At 39.6% G+C, this 17,378-nt stretch overlaps 2 protein-coding genes and 1 long non-coding RNA gene across 9 annotated transcripts in view; 1 reads left to right on the plus strand and 2 right to left on the minus strand.

Annotated features, from left to right (window-relative positions):
* Positions 1 to 17,378, minus strand: part of LOC311300328 (uncharacterized protein) — a 120,339-nt gene that overhangs the window by 13,648 nt on the left and 89,313 nt on the right. The window lies entirely within an intron of this gene.
* Positions 1 to 17,378, minus strand: part of LOC311300288 (protein NLRC3-like) — a 95,684-nt gene that overhangs the window by 11,336 nt on the left and 66,970 nt on the right. For 4 of the 6 annotated variants that reach the window (XM_084424497.1, XM_084424499.1, XM_084424498.1 and 1 more), the window contains exon 6: positions 1,222 to 2,991. The exons of 1 other annotated variant lie outside the window; for it this stretch is intronic. In XM_084424497.1, the coding sequence (XP_084280623.1) occupies positions 1,222 to 2,991 (1,770 nt within the window). The remainder of the gene's footprint in view (positions 1 to 1,221; positions 2,992 to 17,378) is intronic. One more of the 6 variants, XM_084424501.1, reaches the window with a different exon arrangement.
* LOC311300369 lies at positions 6,225 to 8,721 on the plus strand. Of its 2 annotated transcripts, XR_014629272.1 has the most exons (3): positions 6,225 to 7,179; positions 7,314 to 7,416; positions 7,945 to 8,721. It is a non-coding gene; the product is annotated as an uncharacterized lncRNA (long non-coding RNA). The 2 variants fall into 2 exon arrangements; XR_014629271.1 differs by having other exon boundaries at positions 6,225 to 7,416.

Consider the following 17,378-nt stretch of genomic DNA (forward strand, 5'->3'; position numbering starts at 1 on the left):
TTTGCGTAAACTTCTCGACTGTAGTTGCCCCGCTTACTGAGCTGTTGAAGGCTAAAAATAAGTTTGAATGGTCTTCAAGTTGTCAGGGTGCGTTTGTAAATGCAAAACTTCTGCTGAGTACTGCTCCTGTGTTAGTTGCGCCTCGATGGGATCGAGCGTTTCAGCTCCAGGTTGACGCAAGTCAGGTAGGGGCAGGAGCAATCTTGTTGCAAAAGGACGATAATGGGGTTGATAGGCCAGTTAGTTACTTCTCCAAGAAGTTTAATTCTTATCAATCTAATTGTTCCACAATCGAAAAAGAGACATTGGCTTTAGTGTGGGCATTGCAATACTTTGATGTGTATGTGGGTGGTGGTTCGATGCCGGTGGTTGTTTTTTTCAGATCACAATCCACTCACCTTTTTGCAATCATTACGAACCCCTAACCAAAGACTTATTCGTTGGGCTATATTGTTACAGCCATATAGTTTGGACATTCGCCATATTCGAGGGCGAGATAATGTTATGGCGGATGCTTTATCCCGTTCTCTGGTGGATGAATAAAATCAAATGTGTTATTTGCCCGTTGCCTTCGTTTGATCTGTTTAGTGTTCTCAAGGCGTCTGAGAACACTGAAAGATGGAGTTTGGGTAGGTGATGAGAAGAAAAGGGGTAAGTGACATTTGTGTGAGCTTACGATTTTTTTTTTTTTTTTTTTTTTTTTTTGATTGTGTTAAAGTTGGAGTTATTTTTTGGTGTTTGCAGAGTTCCCTTTTAGGGGCCTCTGTTTTAAGAGGGGAGGTGTTATGGTCTACAGTGTCTTTCCACCAGGTGGCGTTGTTCTGTGTTCTGGAGTGAGCGACAGGAACAGGTGTGGTGGGTTACCGGTGATTGCGCTTGCATCAAGAGACAGCGAGTACAAAAGGAATGACGGAGTTGGACTCAGGACGGCTCTTCCTCTTCAGTTCCAGATTGTTTTACTTTTATGTTTTATTTCTTTGAGTTGTAGTATTATTAATTTGACTTATGTTTCCATTAAATCTTTATTTGTTAAACTGAGTTCCATGTGTGGCCTCCCCGTTGTTATGTTGCTTCACCTTGAGCCAGGTGGACGTAACAGGGTTACTTAAGATATATTTGAATTTCTCCTATTACAGTATTGCTTTGGTACGAAAACACATGCTAAAATCATAAATGTGATCAAGTTTTATCAGTGTAATGATTGTTGTCAGAGTGACTTACTGAAGTGATCTGGATTCTTTAACCACAGGCATCAGCTTCTGAAGAACTTCATCTGCTCTATTATTGGCTCCAATAAACTGATTTAGCTCAAAAACATCCATCTTCTGCTCTGATGTCAGCAACACATAAACCAGAGCTGACCACTGTGAAGAGGAGAGTTTGGTTTCTCCTATTCCTCCAGATTTCAGATAATCTTGGATCTCCTGCACCAGAGAATCATCACCCAGTTCATTCAGACAGTGGAATAGATTGATGGATCTCTCTGGAGAGCGATTCTCCCTGATCTTCTGTTTGATGATCTGAACTGTTTCCTCTTTGTTGTAGGAGCAGCTTCCAGTCTGTGTCAGTAGTTCTCGTAAGAGAGTCTGATTGGACTCCAATGAGAGACCCAGAAGGAAACGCAGGAAAAGGTCCAGATGTCCATTCTTACTCTGTAAAGCCTCATCCACAGCTCTCTGATGCAGCTTAGATAATGAGGGATATTTCATCTGGTTTAAGATTTTAAAAAATAAACTTTGTATGGTTGTGTCAAACACATTTCTGTTCTCATTTGTAAAGTGAATGTGTGCATATAGAGCTGCTAGATGTTCCTGGATGCTCAGATGAACAAAGCAGAAGACTTTCCCCTGATACAAGCCCAACTCCTCTCTGAAGATCTGAGTGCACAATCCTGAGTACACTGATGCTTCTGTCACATCAATGCCACACTCTCTCAGGTCTTCCTCATAGAAGATCAGGTTGCCTTTCACAAGCTGCTGGAAAGCCAGTTTCCCCAGTTTGAGAATCATGTCTTCATCTTTCACTCTCTTCTCATAGTCCTTCTCATGTTTGATGTTGGTCTGAATGGTCAGGAAGTGTGTGTACATCTGAGTGAGAGTCTTGGGAATCTCTCCTCTCTCTGCTTCACTCAACATTTCCTCTAGAACAGTGGCTGAGATCCAGCAGAACACTGGGATGTGGCACATGATGTGGAGGCTCCTCAAAGACTTCAGGTGTGTGATGATTGTATTGGCCAGACTCTGATCACTGATTCTTTTCCTGAAGTATTCCTCCTTCTGTGGCTCATTGAAGCCTCGTACCTCTGTCACTCGATGGACACACTCAGAGGGGACGAGATCCGCTGCTGCTGGTCTGGAGGTGATCCAGATGAGAGCAGAGGGAAGCAGATTCCCCTCAATGAGGTTCATCAGCAGCTCGTCCACTGAGGCTGATTCAGATATATCACACAGTTTCACCTCGCTCTTAAAGTTCAGAGACAGACGACACTCATCCAGACCATCAAAGATGAAAAACACTTTATATTCACCACTGGATATTTCCATTTCTTTTGTTTCAGGGAAAAAGACATGAAGAAGATCTGAAAGACTGAGTGTTTTGTCCTTCATCAAGTTGATCTCTCTGAAAGGAAGTGGAAATATGAGCTGGACGTCCTGATTCTCTTTCCCTTCAGCCCAGTCCACAATGAACTTCTGCACAGAGACTGTTTTCCCAATGCCAGCGACTCCCTTTGTCAGCACAGTTCTGATGGGTTTGTCTTGTCCAGGTAAAGGTCTAAAGATGTCATTGCATTTGATCGGTGTGTCCTCTGTTTCTGCTCTCCTGGATTGTGTCTCAATCTGTCTCACCTCATGCTCATTATTGATCTCTCCACTTTCACTCTCTGTGATGTAGAGCTCTGTGTAGATCTCATTCAGGAGTGTTGGGTTTCCCTGCTTTGCTGTTCCTTCACACAGACACTGAAACTTCTTCAGCAGGTTTGATTTAAATCTGCTTTTGACCAGTGAAAGATTGACAGATTACAACATAAAGAGAAAAGTTTTAGTAAAATAACAACACTCTCTAATTAAATAATTAGACAATATCACACGAGCAACAGTGCTGTTGGTCTATATATCAGTAAAACTGTTATTTGGCCGTTTGCACAAGCCTCAAGGAATTGACCTTTCGCCAGCCCCTCCCCCAAAACGGCCATTGTCCAATCACACATCATAGCAACTGTTACTATGTGAGCAGGTCCGACAAACATTAGCAAGATGGTGAAGCGTGCGCCCACGGCGTTTGTAAATCGGACACTAGATACCCCGAGAGATTGTCTGGAGTAGTTGTGTTCTTTCCATTCCCAAAGCCGAAAACACAACGTGAGCGATGCCTACAATGGATAAAACAGTGTGGACGGCCCCACTCCCAGTTAAATGTGTCGAACATTACGAAGCATAAATGCGTCTGCTGGCTGTGGTGTCGATGGCTAACGTTACTTAAAGTTTTTTTTTTTTTTTTTTTCTGATCTGAAAAACTATCCTATCTGTTACTCAAAAAAACATAATTGTCTGAACCGCGAGTTTTATGATCCGTTGCCCCACTAATAAATATTATGGTCTCAACCGCGAGTTTTGTGATCTGTAATTGTCCCCCTAATAAATATTATGGTAAGTGCATTATGAAAGACAAGCAATGAAAGTTATTTAGATGCAAATTAAGGCTATGTCTGGTTAAACAGTTATTGTGTGATTTCGTTTATTGTGCGTTGTCAACTTGAAGCATGAATTTGAGAAAGAAAATCATTTTTGGAAGAAAATGCACCACGTACTTTTGTCAATTATATAAGTTATAGCTAAAAGATTTGTAAAAGCTTTCAGTTCACCCTGCCTAATTGTAGTTGAAAAGTCAAATTAAGCTTGATTAATGATATACTGTGACTGATCAGATAAACTACAGCATCGAGAATATAACTCCCATGTGTTTTGCAGCATTTAAAATTTTAGTCATAGTGTGTTATGCGAAAAAACACACATAAGAAATTATTGCTGACAGCACTTTTATTTTCAGAGAGTTTTTTCTTTCACACAAAAACACAACAGTGAGTGTCTTTCAATGCTTTTAAACACTTGTTTTCTTGTTCTTTGTCATATCACAAACTATGTGTATGAATAATGAACACCGGTAAGCATTAGCCTCGATAGAGACGTAGATAGTAGTTGTGTCTCCTTCATTGCATATTTTTATATTTTGAATATATCCCTCCACTGCATACTGTAACCCCTTTTGCCTCGATCTGGAGGATATCGCGGAGGTATTGCTCCAAAAAAGTTCACTGACACGCACGGGTATACCTCTTCCCGTCATGACAATCTGTCGCGCTGGTCGTGTTTGACCATTTGTTTGTCGGACGTAGCAACAGTAACTAAGGGGGGCTGGGCTCAGCGAAAGGTCAATTGGATATTGATATAAATTTCATTATTTGATTTTTTTTCTCAATTCAAATAAATCTGGAAATATTTGAGATACATGTACATTTTGTAGGGAAAAACCTCTCATCTAATGCAGTAAACTATACAGTGCTGCTTCACTTGGATCATTACTATAATATTAAAGGTAAGAATTAGCAACAATGTCCAAATTATTGAATTCAACTGAATTCAGACAGAATAAATCAACATTCAATTTAATCTGAAAATCTGAAGGCCGGTTTAATGAACTCAGATAACCTGCAGCTCCTGAACTTCCTGAAAGAGTTGAGAGGCTCTGAAAGTCTTTGAAATAATGATGGTAACAATAATCAACTCTTTTTAATAGAAAAAGAAATGACCTGATTCAATTTTCACACTTTGACGCAAACACTTCTATATTCTTTTAATTAAGAATATAACTGAAACAGATTTAAACATACATTAAATAATGAATACATCCCTAACAGGTTAAGATCATAACTCTCTAGTGTTCTTTCTAGCTTACTAATGAACTACTGTATGACCATTGTATAACTTTTCTGAGTTAAATGTAATGTTACTTGGTTCACAAGCTGTTTTATCTCTCCAAGGTTGAAACACATGTCAGTAAGTTGTACCGTATATTTCAACATATATTCTTGTGTTCATGGTTCATTCATGTTTATTTCATGCTATAACTAGAAATAAAGATATGATTGGTTCTTGCTGCCGTTTAAATGAAGGGTTGATAAAGCGTCTGATAAATAATCTGTCATGCCACATTAAAGAGCGGAAAAACATATTTGTATTTTGTGATTAAATTAAACGAATTTGAGAGCGTACACCCTGTTTATAAAATGTAACAAAAGTAACATAGTGCGATAAGTGAACTTTTAGAAAAGTTTTTGTAACCCATATGAAACATAGGGCTACTAAAACCATATATGTTGTTTAGAGGTGTAGTTTTATGTTGTCCCACCAGAGAGCGCAATACACTTGTGCGTCATAAACAGACTGTATCAGGATTGGTAGAGTGTGCTACGCGCAGTTTTCATGTCTTGGTAGATCTCTTCCTGAAACGTCCTGAAATCGTGTGTAAGCTGTGAACAATTGCTGGTATGTAACGCAACATAATAGTGTGAAACTTTGATTATATACACGCATCTATACACTGTAAAAAATCCAACTTGCAAATTGTTTACTCACCTTAAGATTATAAGTTGAGTGGGCAAATGTTTGAGCGCAATGTTGAGTTAACTTATAAAATCTATTTAACTGCATGTTTACTACTATTTGTTCAATGAACACAAAAAAATAAGTTGAGAAAACTTAATGTTTTGATTTCTGCGCTGGAACGTTTAACTTCCCACCATCGCGCATGCGCAGTCTGTCTCTATGTACGTTACACGCCACGGGGTTTCCTCCTTCAACCACGCTATTGAAGGGACTGGATTCATCTCTGAGGTAAGTTTTATTTTGCTTTATGAATGAAAATAAGCTACATTGATTGCAGACATATGTTGGTAAAATATAGTATTATGTTAAAAGATATTTTCTGTGGAGACGATAAGTGTCTATTGTTAGAGATTATCCGCGTAGCACATGGCTAACTTACTTAACTATTGCCACCTAGACTAACGTTAAAGCGAGGAAACATGCTTGAATGAGAAAAGACAAGAACGTGCACGAAGTTTAAAATGTTAAGCGCAGTAAGTCGTTAAAAAAAGACTCAAATCTGGTGCTTACGCTGATTGAGACAGAAGAAAGCTGTTTATCTCAGACAGAATGTGAGTGCGAATTCAGTTATCTATCACGGCTTATTGCTAATTAATAGTGAAATACACACAATTATTTCAAAAAACCCACTGTGTGTGTAGTATTCATGTAAATACAGTCGGCTATGTCTTAAGTGAACAAATGTTGTAAAATCCAGATGTTTCAGTATTAAATCTGTGCAATAGCTCTTAAAGTGACAGTAGTCTATTCGATTTAAATTCAATTTCAAGTTTATTTGTTATATAGGCCTATATACAAATGTCAGTGACAATTTGTACATGCTTAGGTTGAGGCTCAGGCATTCTACAGTAGTGCAATATAATTCAATATAATACAATTTAGAGGGGAAAAAATATAGGCCTATATATGCAAAACAAATGTTATGTTAAAAATACGCATGTTTGCTTTGTATATTAAATAATGTTTAAAGTGAAAATATGTTATCTGCCGCTGTCAGTGTCCTTCCTGTTAATCAACGAAAGACAAAATCGCTCACTGCTCTTTAATAACTTTTGTATTTTTAAGGAAAAATGAATTAATTTTTTTCACATTTGATTATTCCATTTCTGTAGTATTTTTACTAAGTAAATTAATCTACTGTAACTGTTTTTTTTTTTTTTAATATGAATCTTTGTTATGTTGTATTTGTCCCTTTTAGACTAAAGAACATCAGTACAGCAGCAAGAACCTCTGATGTGCTAAAACAGTGGCCTTTGTTTTTGAAAGATCAGGTGAGTTTATAATTTTTAGTTAGTAGAACTGAATTAACGTGTAGGCCTACACTTAATTCTTACTGTTTTAACAATGTTTTTTTTTTTTTTTTTCAGGGTCTGTGCTGAGTATTACAGGTTTACACAAACTAATCAGAAGAGCACCTTTTTCTCTTAGTTAGATGAATACACATCTAATTGTACAAAACAAGTGGTGGAGTGTATCCGATGAGATGAAGATCCTCCTAGACCAACTTAATCATCAGGTAATTATTTTGCATGTGGTCATATCTCTCTGGTTAAAGGCTGAATTTTGCCATCTCCTTTTCAAGGTAATTCCCATGCTTCTCTTTGGATATAACATGCATAGCTTGTTCCATATTTGTTTTCTGTCTTTCAGACACAGAAACTGCAATGTGCTTGCTCAAAGAAAGGCTACAACTCTCAGAGCTCTACCTTTGTTTATGAGGGAAAAGTCAGGAAACATCCTGAAGACTTGCCTGGTAAGAAGATGTGTGTCACCAGCATATACACTCACACTTGATATAATTTCACCTGTTCACCAGATCCCCATGATGTTGTGCCACGTGTAACTATATTAAAGGAATAGTTCACCCAAAAATGAAAATTAGCCCATGATTTACTCACCCTGAAGTCATTAGGTGTATATGGCATTCTTCTTTCAGACAAATACATTTGGAGTTATATTAAAACGATTCTTGGCTCTTCCAAGCTTTATAAGGGCAGTGATATAGTGGCAGACTTGAGGGTGAGTAAATCATGGGTTAATTTTCATTTTTGGGTAAACTATCCCTTTAATACTGATATGGCATCTAACAGCACAGGTGCAGGAAATTGGGAGATGTATTCTGTTTATCAGTTTTAGTTCTATGGCTGAATTTGAACAAGCTTAAAAACATGACCACCTTTACTTTTCAAGTGAAGGTACATGAGCACATGTTTAGGGTCACTCTGTGGTGTAACGTAATTCAAAATAAAAAAAAGTTATGTCAATTCATTTTCTACTGCAGGACACAGAGCCAGAAGACATTCACAAGGGGAGAAGATGAGGATCTTAACTATCATTGAAGATGATGTTGCAACTGTTCCACTCCAACCCAATTATAAGGTGCCTCTCTGTAGTACTATAAGAGCAGATTGGGCTAGATAATGTGCAAGAACTTTGCCACAGCTGTTACTCTCATCTTTGGCTTGATTTATGCCCTCAATGTGAACTGTCCTAAACAATTAAAATACATAAAATACACTTTTGACTAAATTAAAAATTGTTTATTGGTCTTGACTTAAAGTGCTCAGCAAGAGTCCGGTCCTTCAAAAAAAATTTGTTCAAGTAGCTGCAATCCATATGGATAATTGTAAGATTGAGCAATTATTTGTTCCAGTTTGTACTCTTATTTAGTGCATAGTCTTTTTATGGCTTCATTTCTTCTCTAGAACATAAAGATATAAATGTAAACCATGTTTTATATAAATGTAACACATATGATTTAATCCATGTCTTCTGAATACAATCGGATATCAAGATTTAAAAAGAATTGTTAGTTTATTGTTTCTCCCAAAACTGTATTACTTCAGAAAATACAAATTACAGCTGCATGTCTTTGTGTCTTGCACAGAAGAAAATAAGTCCTATGAGTTTGAGACAGAAAAAAGTAAATAATTATGATTTTGGGGTAATATATTCCTTTGAATAAAAAAAGAAAATTCTTGTCATGATGACAGCTAATTGAAATGACATTTTTATTTGCCTTCAACATGCTTCTGAATAAATGTTTTGTTAACATTGACTCACTGGTTTCAGTTTTTGACTTGGGCAAAGTTATTGTAGTTTCCAGTCTTAACATATTATTACTTAGTACCAATTTCCTTTAGGATTTTTTTGTTCACTCAACTTCAGACATTGAGACAAATCTTTTTGAATTGGCTCAACTTAAAAATGTTTGTTAAAAAATAGTTGCACCTCTCCAGAAAACTAACAATCTTAAGTTAACCCAATAAAAAAAAAATTGTAAGACTTACAACTTAATTTCAGTCAGTCTAACTGTTAATTACAAAAGTTGAGTAAACAAAAAAAAGCTGAAGGAAATTAGTACTAAGATTTTTTTTGTTGTACTGGCTTAAATTTTTTTACAGTGTACTGATAAGCTCCTTCATTAGTAGAGCATCAACTGTGAGCACGAGAGGAGCAGCCTCAGTCGGGTTGTTGCTGTTTGAAACTCCGGTGAGTTTAAACATTTATTTTGCTAGCCTGTTGTTAACCACAGTGAGCAGAAAAACCACTGTAAAGTTCAGATACTTAACATAAAAAAACCAATCGGGGTTATAAGACTGTTGTCTAATGTTTCAGTGTACTTTGGTGCATATTGTATCATTGTATTTATGCTCTCAAAAGATCGCTAGCTAATCGCTAACCGTTAATAATTAATGGCTAAGTGCCAAGCTAATAGTTTGTATTGTATTAAGGAGGATTTATAGCTTGGTGGAAGTATTTGAAACTAAAGTGCAATACATTCATTTTTGTTGGTATTAAAATATTTAGTTAATGGAGTTAATGTTAAATGTGTTAGCACTGATAATTAAATTCAATTCATGTTGAAAAAGCGTTAATATTAAGATGTGTGTTATCTTAAAAGCAGCTAAGGAAAAAGGATGTTACATATAAATGTGATGATAAATAATTAATTTGTCAATGCTAAGTACAAATTGTTGATATGTAGAAGTTCATGATATGTATTTAGCGCTAAAATACCAGTTGCCATTACATGTGGTAATTCATTTTGCGGTAAACAAGGTATGTCTTTAGCCATTGGTCATACGCTGTAAGAAATAAGTTAACCTGTTAAGCTGCAACCCCACTTTTGAAAAATCCCAAGAAATGACATACCCAAACTGAAACAGATACAGTTCATGAACCCTTTGTACTAAAAGCACAAGTATGATTTCATTTGAAAGCTGACACCTGGCAGTTTATTGTAAATGTAGAATTAATTATTGTCATAATGACAAAAATTGTTATAAATAGCTTCAAAGTTTTGTAAAGTTATTAGAAATTATTTTTTATGAAATATCCTCATGAAAATAAAATTGAAGTTGGCACTGGAGCAATCTAGAAATGCACTACAGCTAATGCCACATGTCTAAACATTTTATGTTTAAAATCTTAAGATAATAAGTCCAAAACTCTGTATTTAGTGAAATGTTTTTCAAGACCATGTCATGTGACTTTATTTTGATTTGATGCTAAAATGCTACTGATGTTTATTGCCATCTCCTAACCATCTATCCAGTATATTTTCTTTATTGTTTTGTGGTGCAAACGATCCCCATTCAGTCTCAGTCTCCCCCTGCACACATTCACACCTCTCCAGCCTGGTTATGGCTCGAAATATGCATTTCTTTTGTCTGCATTATAGCTACTAACGACTGGCTATTCACAGGCTATTCATATGGTTTCAGTCACTAATTTCTTTTCTCAAAGTTCACCCTTACATTTTAAACTGTATCTAATGCATTTCTTGAATAAAGAAACATTTCAGTAAGCATTAAAAAAATAATAAAAATATAACTTCTAGACGTGGCAGGTGCACCTAGGGCTAGCTAGCATGTTAGCTTAGCACACCATCAATACACGACAATTTATGAGATTAAAACCATGTTTGTGCTTATAAACTTACTTTATAAAGCAAATCGAGTATTTTAAATAATTTTCTGTGATCTAATTTGGCTTCAGATAAAAAATCAGACAGAAAATATACTATTGGATAGTGTTCTGCACAACGATTCTATATAGATTAGCATTACATTATAAATATAATCTATTATTATGGAAATACCTGGCATGGATTGAAAAACACAGGTAACTCAAATATCATAGCAAACATGTTTATTGTCTTCAAAATGTCTGTATCTGCATGTTACAGCCATAGTTACAGCGCGATCTGTTGTTAGCTGTGTGTGTGTTCGAGGCTTCCTGGATTGTCACATGATTATGGCACTTCTTCATGTTCTAATACTGTGCACAGGGCGGCGAGGGCGCCCTCAGGCTATTGGTATGAATTGAAAACACATTAACAGAGTATGCAAACGCTCATAATGATTACATCGACGCATTTGGGTATAAATTCAATAAATATTATTCCTGTCTATAGAAATCTGATGTAAATCTATGAGAATCTATCAATATTTCTCCAAATCTGCACATTTTTGAGCTAAAGCCCTGAGGGACGTTGTTTTGTGTATCGCTGTCATGACGACAGCACGGAGTTTTTTATGAATGAAAGCGGCTGACGCGCATAATTCATATTAAAGGTATCGACTCATTTTTTCATTTCATAACTCCTGACACAAATTAAGACATAACTGTCACTATGAGTTTCTCAGAATACAATAGTGGTCAAATACTGAAACTTGAGTATTATATCTTTTTAATTATGTATAGTTTGTCAAGGTATAACATTAAATCTGATAGTAATTTTGAATTAAATAAATAAATAACGCTTCAGTGCGCGGGCGCACTGGCAACGGTTAACAGGTTAATGAGATCTCATGTTTGAAATGGAGAAATAGAACAGAATAACTTACTACTTTACACTGCGGTGGATGGTCGTGAGAACGGTGTGGCCAGCCGTGGGACCAGCCACCGAGGACGTCGGACTAGTTTCGTTCAGACAGGATACAGATAAGAATACACTTACACTATTAACTCTACCCGGGTAGTAGTAGTGGACTTTATACACCCACACAAAAGGACCAGGAACTGAACTCTGAACCCAATTTCATACTCTTCAACTTAAAGGAGCACTGAGCTGAAGTGTCAGCTCATACGGACAATTTCTTTTCTTTTATTATTGAAAGAGCTCTATTTTTGTTTTATTTTATTTTCATTCTTGGTGCATTACTGCACTGTGTTCCTTGTTGTGTTCCCTGAGGCAATAAAACTGTCAACTGTTCAACTCAATAATAACTCTTTTGTGAGTCACTCAAGGCAGACCACACCCCGGACCTAGATAGATGTTAGTTGCCCTATTCTGGTATTGGTTAGCACTAGGGGGCGCTACACAATTCTTGGCGAGCCAGCCAGGAGTGGTTTTGAGTCCTTATTTAGTGAAAGTTGAACAGTTTGGCACTTCTATTGCATTCCATCTGTGAACATTGGTAATTTGCCTGAATTTATCTTGCTGTCAAAGATAAAGAGGTAAATATTTATAAATGCTGGTAAATATGGATGTAATTCAGTCCCAAAACGTAAAAGTACCTGATTCTGTCTTAGTAGGAGGTGTAACTGGTGATGGGGCAGACAATGAAGTTATGGAGTATTTAGGGCAGTTTGGTTCAATCGGAAGGATAATTCAGGTAACCAGCTCTGAGCCCCAGTTTAAAGACACAGCCATTGTGGAATTCAAGTCAGGCGAAGCAGTTCAGTTCCTTCGGGAAACCTTGCCATGTAAAAGACCCAGTAGTAACCCAAATGTTGTTCACCATATTCGGCTTCTCTCTGAGCTGTATGCTGCTGACAAAAGTTCAAGCTTAACCCAGTCTTACTTAACTGAGCTAAGGTATATTGCTAAGCTAAGTGGAGCAGACTTTGAGATGGTTTTGATAGATGAGCTGGTTAGAATTCAGGAGTCTACCAAGAGCCATGACACAACTGAATTAAATGTGCCAAATGTTAGCCAGGAACCCCAGCCTGCTAGCAGCCCAGACCAAACTGAACCCCCTGCCAATGTTAACCAACCTCCTGTGAAAATAGATAGTGATCCGATCCACCCCCATGCATGTGACTCATTTCCATTTGCTGCAAGTGCAGGGGCATCACCCTCACATGGGAAACAAACCCTTTACTTACCTTCAGAGCAGCTCATCACTCCAGAAGTGCAGAAGGTAGTGGTCGAACATGTCATTAAGAATAGCGACATATCTTCTCAGTATCATGGCCATACCAAACTCAGACCGTTCTCAGGAAAGGTCCCTTGTCCCTATTTAGAGTCTGACTATGACACATGGCGCAACAATGTTGAGTTCCACCTCACAGATGCCACCGTGTCTGACAAACACACTGTCAGGAAGATAGTGGAGAGCCTTCTTCCGCCTGCTGCTAATGTGGTTAAGCACCTTGGGCCTAACTCTACTCCCCATGACTACCTTTGCCTTCTCGACTCTGCCTATGGTACTGTCGACGACGGGGATGAACTCTTTGCAAAATTCCTGAACACCAATCAGAACTCGGGTGAAAAGCCTTCTGGGTATCTGCAACGTCTGCAGACAGCCCTGAGTCAAGTAGTCAAAAGAGGTGGCATTGCGGCCAGTGAGTCAGAGCGTCAACTGCTCAAGCAATTCTGTAGAGGTTGCTGGAATAATAGCCTAATCACAAGTCTCCAGCTTGAGCAGAAGAAGAACAACCCGCCCCCGTTTTCTGAGTTACTTCTTTTGCTACGTACTGAGGAGGACCGGCAAGCTGCTAAGTCCAGCCGCATGAGACAGCACTTAGGGGTTCCTAAATCCAAAGCCCAGTCAAATTCTCTTTCGGTAGGAGACCATGTCACTGATGACATAGACACAGAAACCGCTGCAGATAGGACATCCCCCATTAATGCACCTAAGCTGGAAAAGCAACTTGCAAAGTTACAGGCCCAAATAGCTTCCTTGAAAGCATCCTTAAGCAGCAGCTCAAAACAGGCTTCTGCTAAGCCAAGCCAGAAGTTAAAGTCTAAAACCAAGGCCTCAACTGAAGAAAAATCCTCATCCTCAGGTGAGTCAAAGCTCACAAGAAAGCCTCGCCCAGGATATTGTTTCAAGTGTGGTGAGGAGGGCCACATTGCTTCCTCCTGCAGTAACGAACCAAATCCTGAGCTAGTTGAGATAAAACGTAAAGAGTTGAGACAAAAACAACAAGCCTGGGAAGAACAAAACAGGCATGATTTAAACTGAACTCAGTTTCTGAGGAGGGACTATCAGGAACTGAAATAAAGTATGAATGTCCCAAAACAAAACCCTTGACTAAAGCCGTCAGTAACCCTCACAAAGTGGAGCGCCAAATTAAGCTACCTAAAGGACTTGTAGGACAGAAATGTACAGCTGATGTTATTGTGTCAGGGGTTAACTGTAATTGCCTCCTTGACACTGGGTCTCAAGTGACCACTGTATCTGCTTCCTTCTACAACAGCAATCTGTCAGAACACTCCATTCAGCCCATTGACGGTCTGGACGTTGAGGGTGCTAGTGGCCAAAATGTTCCGTACTTGGGCTACGTACCTCTCATTCTGCACTGTCACTTCTCAGTCAGTCAGTGAACCTACCAAGGAAAAACTAACATTTGACTTTGGTGATTCCCCTCTCCCAAAAGAGTGGAAGGATAGGATAACCCAGAGTCTACATGCTTATGCTGATGTTTTCGCCCAACACGATCTCGATTTTGGACATGCATCCAAAGTGAAGCACCACATAAACCTGAAAGACGAAACACCCTTCAAACAAAAGTCCAGACCAATTCACCCAAACGATTATGAGGCAGTACGGAAACATCTGAAAACACTCCTTGATTCAGGAGTGATTCAAGAATCAGAGTCCCCTTATTCATCGCCAATCGTGGTGGTCCGGAAAAAAAATGGAGAGGTCCGCCTTTGCATTGACTATCGCAAGCTAAATGCGTTGATGATACGAGACGCATATGCTCTCCCTAACCTTGAGGAAGCATTCTCAGCCCTTGCTGGATCCAAGTGGTTTTCAGTAATGGATCTCAAGTCTGGTTATTATCAGATTGAGATGGAGGAACGTGACAAGCCTAAGACTGCTTTTGTGTGCCCCTTGGGTTTTTACGAATTCAACCGTATGCCCCAAGGCATCACCAACGCTCCTAGTACTTTCCAACGATTGATGGAGCGGTGCATGGGCAGTCTCCATCTGAAGGAAGTACTTGTGTTCTTGGATGACGTCATTGTGTTTTCAAGTACATTAGAAGAACATGAAACCAGACTTCTACATGTCCTTCAGCAATTGAGAGAAAATGGCTTGAAACTTTCTCCAGAAAAGTGTCGGTTCTTCCAAGGCTCAGTACGCTATCTAGGGCACATTGTTTCCAGCAAAGTGGTGGAGACTGATCCTGAAAAGGTCAGTGCACTCCGCACTTGGCCAAGACCACAAACCCTCAGCGAGCTCAAGTCCTTCCTAGGCTTCGCAGGGTATTATCGCCGGTTCATAAAGGACTATTCCAAAATAGTCAAACCCTTGAATGACCTCACCGGGGGTTACCCACCTTACAGGAAGGGTAGGAAAGTAACACCATGCCCTGGGAGGTTCTTCAACCCCAAAGAACCCTTTGCCGACCGGTGGACTCCTGCTTGCCAAGAAGCTTTTGTGGCGATTATAGACAAACTCACCTCCTCACCAGTACTTGGATTCGCTAATCCAAAACTACCGTATGTTCTTCATACAGATGCAAGCACTTCTGGTCTAGGGGCTGCCCTGTACCAAGAACAGGATGGTGAAATGCGAGTAATCGCCTATGCTAGCAGAGGGCTTTCGCCAAGTGAAAAGCGGTATCCAGCCTATAAGCTGGAATTTCTAGCTTTGAAGTGGTCCATTGTGGAAAAGTTCCAAGACTACCTCTATGGAAACACATTCACGGTTGTAACAGACAACAATCCGTTAACATATGTGCTAAAGTCAGCTAAACTTGATGCTGCCAGTTACCGCTGGCTAGCTTCACTTTCCACCTTCGACTTTAACATAAAGTATCGGGCTGGGAAAAGCAACCAAGACGCAGACGGCCTTTCCAGGCGGCCCTGTGACACTCTGGCCGATGACCATGTTTCTCTTGAGGAAAGAGAGCGAATTAAACAATTTGCTTCTCACCATCTGTCTTCATCTCCTGTCCAAGCAGACATTCCAGCTGACACAGTCAATGTCTTGTGGCACCGCCATCTTTTAAGTGAGGCTGACAACAACCTACCTTCTATCACCTTGGTAGAGTCCCTTGCCTTTCACACGGATGCAGTGCCTGACATCTATGCAGATGAGGAAGCGATGGGTTGTTCTACTATACCTACGTACAGTGAGGCAGAACTCCAGCAACATCAGAGGTCTGACCCAGTCATTGGTCATGTTGTCAATCTGTTGGAGGTTGGAGATGAAGCAAACCCCAATCCCAGTCCCGATTCTCTGGAACTTAAGTTAATGCTCAAGGAATGGAAAAGGTTGGAGTTGAGAAATGGTCTCCTCTACAGAACCCGCCGAACAGAAGACGACACCACTTACCAGTTTGTGGCTCCCGAGCTCCTAAGGTCCTATATTCTTACATGCCTCCACGACGATATGGGGCATATAAGTCTGGAAAGAACTCTCGACTTGGTCCGATCAAGATTTTATTGGCCTAAGATGGCTACTGATGTGGAGAAAAAGATCAAGTCATGTGGACGTTGTGTAAGAAGAAAAACACCACCTGATAAATCAGCACCTCTTGTGAATATCCAGACAACTCGTCCCATGGAACTGGTATGCATGGACTTTTTATCTTTGGAGCCTGACAGTCGCAACACCAAAGACATCTTGGTTATAACAGATCACTTTACCAAGTATGCTGTTGCCATACCAACCAAAGACCAGAAGGCTACAACAGTTGCAAAGTGTCTTTGGGAGCAGTATTTGGTGCACTACGGGTTTCCAGAGCGTCTGCTCAGTGATCAGGGCAGGGATTTCGAGTCTCAACTCATCAAAGAGCTCTGTACCCTAGCCAGCATTACCAAAGTACGCACAAGTCCCTATCATCCGAGGGGAAACCCGGTCGAACGATTCAACCGAACACTGCTAGGCATGTTAGGAACCTTGAGAGAAAAGGATAAAAATCACTGGCGTGACTATGTAAAACCCCTAACTCATGCCTATAATTGCACCAAGAACGAGGTTACCGGCTTCAGTCCGTATGAGTTGCTGTTCGGGCGCCAGCCAAGGTTACCAGTAGATATTGCCTTTAGCTTACCTGTTAAAGATGGTGCTCCTAAATCTCACTCCCAGTATGTGAGAAACCTGAAAGCACGCCTTGAGGAGAGTTATCAGATCGCCACCAGGAATTCACAAAAGGTTGCTGAGAGAAACAAACGTCGCTTTGACAAAGCAGTAAGAGAATCAACGCTAGAGGAAGGTGACCAAGTGTTAGTAAGGAACTTGCGGTTGAGAAACAAACACAAGCTTGCGGATAAGTGGGAGCCCACTATGTACAAAGTTCTGAAAAAGATGGGCGATTTACCTGTGTACACAGTACACCCCATGAACGGAGATGGTCCCAGTCGCACCCTACATAGGGATCTCCTACTCCCTTGTGGTGACTTATCCGAAACAGAGGAAACGGAACGGCCCGAACCAAAGGCCCGCCGGCCAAGCACTAGGCATAGTCAAACTCAGCCACTTGAGGAGCACTCAGAGTCTGAGGATGATTCACCCTTTTGTCCTA

Source organism: Rutilus rutilus, assembly GCF_951802725.1.
Source record: "Rutilus rutilus genome assembly, chromosome: 11".
Lineage (NCBI taxonomy): Eukaryota > Metazoa > Chordata > Actinopteri > Cypriniformes > Leuciscidae > Rutilus > Rutilus rutilus.